Raw genomic sequence first — 4,431 nt, 5'->3', positions numbered from 1 at the left:
ACCGCTCTGAGACTCCTTTGGGTAGTGAAGGGCGTGGTATAAATCCAACCTCTTCTTCTTCTTCTACTGCATAAATCAGTTTGCTCTGGAGTCATCCTTCCTGAGCTAAGACAACAATGTGTGTGCTGGAGGCTAAAAAATTGTGAGCTAGCTCACACGAACTCAGCTTAGAGGGAACACTGGTTACAGGTCACGTAAGGCGTGACATTAAAAGCTCCTCCACCACCACCAACATCCGTGGCTTTGGGTTGGCTCTGGCCCCCGGGGAGGGTTTGCGTTATATTATCGCACCAAGCTGAAGATCATCGATGCCGATAAAATCGTTAGTACGCCATCTGAATCATGCAATGATTACCATCAAAGAGTACCATCACTAGCACTTTAATTCTTAATTGTTGGATGTTGGATTGCTTTTAATGTTGTTGTTGTTGTTGTAAGTTGTTTAAATTTTGTACATGGTTTTATGATACAGGGTACCAATTAATGTAAGCCGCCCTGAGCCTGCTTGCGGGGAGGGCGGGGTATAAACTAAAATAATAAATAAATAAATAAATAAATGACATGTGTAGGGGGGACCATCTTAAAGAAAACCATTTTCTTGACAGAGTGTTAGAAGAGATCCTTGAGGTCACCTACTCAAACCCTGTTGCTCAGTGCAGGAATTAGTCAACTAGAGCACCCCACTCTGCTTAAAGGAGCACACACCTTTTCCAGAAGCTCCACCATAGCTACGGACCTGGTTAACATTGAATATAACTTCTACTAGTCTGTTTAGGTAATATTTTTGTTTATGATAATGACGTATTAAAAAAATCTACCCTGTCTTTTCCCTTATGTGTCCAGGATGCCACAAGAAGAACTCAAGAAGTTTCAAAAATCCTCCACTTGGTTTACAACATTTGTTGAATGCATGTTTGAAATAACCCATCTTAATTCCATCTTCTTTGAATTATATTTTCTGTGTCTTATAATGATTTAATCGTGTGCTCTACACCTTTTTCTATTAGAAATGATGATCAGATGATGATGATACATTTACTTGGTATATTATCTTATCTCATAAATGATTTCTCTCCCCTCATTGAAGATTAAGGTAAAGGTAAAGGTAAAGGTTCCCTTGCTTGAAAGCCAGTCGAGTCCGACTCTAGGGTTGCGGTGCTCATCTCCGTTTCAAAGCCGAAAAGCCAGCGCTGTCCGAAGACGTTTCCATGGTCATGTGGCTGGCATGACTAAACACCAAGGCGCACGGAACGCTGTTACCTTCCCAACGAAGTGGTACCTATTTATCTACTTGCAATTTCTTGCTTTCGAACTGCTAGGTTGGCAGGAGCTGGAACTAGAGACGGGAACTCACCCTGTCTTGCGGCACACTCGGGTCTCGAACTGCTGAACTACTGACCTTCCACAGCCTGCAGTTCAGCGTCTTAACCACTTGAGCCACTGCAGCTTCTTTTGAAGATTAAAGACTGGTATAATTACATGGAAAAACTTCAAAACATGTTTCAGGTATTGAAATGTATTCCTACAATCCCACTTCCAATGTATTCCCTATGGAAACTCCACTCACTATTTGGCTGAATGTTTTATTGTATAATTGTCATCTTGGAAGTTCTCCTACACATTCTGATAGCTGAGGTGGCCTCATCCATTTATAGTCATGACGAATATCTCAGCAGTTACTGAATTTGTCCTTTTGGGCTTCCCTTTGTTTTACAACTTGAACATCCTCTGTTTCTCCGTGGTTCTGATGATGTACAGCCTAAGCATGCTGGGAAATGGATTCATCCTCATTATTGTTATGATTGACCGAAAACTCCAAACACCCATGTATGGATTCTTGTGCAACCTGGCATTTCTAGAGATCTGTTACACCAGCGTAGTAATTCCTAAATTATTGGAGACATTTCTCAGTACGAGGACCACCATTTGTTACCATTGCTGCATGGCTCAGATTTTTTTCGTTTTCTCCTTTGGCGCCATTCAACTCTTCCTCCTGACAATAATGGCCTTCGACCGCTACATTGCCATATGTAAACCATTTCACTATGCAGTCATCATGACCAAAAATGTCTGCATCCAGTTGGCCATGGGGTGCTGGCTAGGAGGGTTTCTATATAATTTCTTCCAAGCCGTCATGATATGGACTCTGCCATTCTGTGAAAAAAATGTACTAGACCATTATTTCTGTGACCTTGGGCCAGTGTTGAGTTTGTCCTGTGCTGACACTCGTTTGCTAGAATTCCTGGCCTTGCTGTCAGCCATCTCCATTGTGGTCATCACTCTTTTCCTCATTGTGGTGTCCTACGTTTACATCATCTCTACCATTTTACGTATCCCATCAGCGAGTGGGCGCAAGAAAGCATTTTCCACTTGCACATCTCATTTGACGGTGGTTTCAATTCTGTACGGAGCCATAGCTTTTATGTATGTTCGGCCCAATGTGCACTCTTCCTTTCAATTCAACAAGGCAGTAGGAGTCTTGAACATGGTCCTGGCCCCCATGCTGAACCCTTTCATTTATACCATAAGGAACGTAGAAGTAAAGCAAGCCTTCTGGAGGGCTGTCCATAAAACAGGAGGACCCCTCAAAGAGAAAATATTCTTATGGAGGGTGGCTGGTAAGTAGCTCTTTAATAGGTGGCCAGGAAATTGCAAAGGAATGTCATTTCCTTCTTTCCTCAGGGCAAAGAGAAAAGTGATTCCCAGCATTCATTAGATTTAGACTACACCTTTTAATTCAGATTTTAACTAATTGGTTAATTTTTCTTGGTATTTCGTTTCGTTTGAGAATGTCTCTGAAATTTTGTAATGCTTTTGAAATTTTCAATTAAAAGCCTTCTGGAGGGCTGTCCATAAAACAGGAGGACCCCTCAAAGAGAAAATATTCTTACGGAGAGTGGCTGGTAAGTAGCTCTTGAATAGGTGGCCAAGTAATTACAAGGAAATGTTGTTTCCATCTTTCCTCATGGCAAAGAGAAAGGTGATTCCCAGCTTTCACCAAGGAACCTTAATGGTTCCCATCACTCTATGAGATTAGCTAGACACCATGGTTGTGTGCTAAGAAAAAAAGTTATAATTTCATATCAAGGTTGGAGCTCAGGGTTACCATGATTGTTTATTCATAGGTAGGACATTATATATATGTATGAGGGTCTGCGGCAACTCTTTATGAAGATAATGGCACCAAATTGGCACAGAACACAGACTTTCTTGATATCTAAAGAGCCCCTTCCTAGACAAAAACACTGTGTCGTAATAGGTGATTTTAACTACCCACACATTGATTGGGTCAATATGTGTTCTAGTCGAGAGAAAGAGATTGAGTTTCTAGACACTCTAAATGACTGTGCTATGGAGCAGATGGTCATGGAACCTACCAGGGGAGAGGTGATCCTTGATTTGGCCCTAAGTAACACTCAAGACCTGGTGAGAGATGTAAAAGTGATTGCACCGCTTGGGAACAGTGATCATAATGTTGTTGAGTTCAACATTTGTACAAATAGGGAATTGGCCAAAAAGACTCACACAACCACTTTTAACTTTAAAAGGGGTAATTTTTCTGATATGAGGGGACATGTGGGGAGGAAACTGAAGGGAAAAGTAGAAAGGGTCAAAACCATTGGGGAAGCTTGGAAACTATTTAAAACTACAATTCTAGAAGCTCAAAGAAAATATATTCCGCAGGTTAGGAAAGGCACAAACCGGTATAAGAAAAAGCCTACATGGTTAACAAAGTAATGGAAGCTGTAAAAGGTAAAAAGGATTCCTTTAAGCGGTGGAAAGCTAGTCACAGTGAGGCTGATAAAACGGAACACAGGCTATGGCAAATAAAATGCAAGTCTGTGGTCAGGCATGCAAAAAGGGAATATGAGGAGCATATAGCAAAAAACGTAAAAACCAACAATAAAACTTTCTTCAAATACATTAGAAACAGGAAACCAGCCAGGGAGGCAGTGGGGCCCTTGGACGACCAAGGGGTAAAAGGAGTATTGAAGGATGATAGGGAAATGGCTGAGAAGCTAAATGCATTTTTTGCCTCCGTCTTCACTGTGGAAGATGAGAAGTGCTTGCCCACTCCAGAACCACTGATTTCAGGAGGGGTGTTGAAAGACCTGAGTCAGATTGAGGTGACGAGAGAGGAGGTCCTAAAACTGATAAACAACTTAAAAACTGATAAATCACCAGGCCCAGATGGCATACATCCAAGAGTTCTGAAAGAACTCAATTGTGAACTTGTGGATCTCCTGACAAAAATATGTTAGGACTCTTTAGCTTGGAGAAACGACGACTGAGGGGTAGCATGATTGAGGTTTATAAGATTATGCATGGGAAAGAGCAGGTAGAGAAAGAGATACTTTTCTCCCTTTCTCACAATACAAGAACTTGTGGGCACTCCATGAAATTGCTGAGCGGTCGGGTTAGAACGGATAA

General features: G+C 41.6%; 1 protein-coding gene across 1 annotated transcript; it reads left to right on the top strand.

The window, feature by feature from the left end:
• Positions 1-1,657: 1,657 nt before the first annotated feature.
• Positions 1,658-2,626, top strand: LOC107109918 (olfactory receptor 6X1-like). The gene has a single exon (XM_015410628.1). The coding sequence runs from the start codon at positions 1,658-1,660 to the stop codon at positions 2,624-2,626; it is 969 nt and encodes a 322-aa protein (XP_015266114.1).
• The last annotated feature ends 1,805 nt before the right edge of the window (positions 2,627-4,431 follow it).

This window comes from Gekko japonicus, unplaced genomic scaffold, assembly GCF_001447785.1.
Source record: "Gekko japonicus isolate JY-2015 unplaced genomic scaffold, Gekko_japonicus_V1.1 scaffold4250, whole genome shotgun sequence".
Taxonomy (NCBI): domain Eukaryota; kingdom Metazoa; phylum Chordata; class Lepidosauria; order Squamata; family Gekkonidae; genus Gekko; species Gekko japonicus.
The sequence above is the reverse complement of the archived record's forward strand: the minus strand, read 5'-3'. Positions and strand labels throughout refer to the sequence as shown.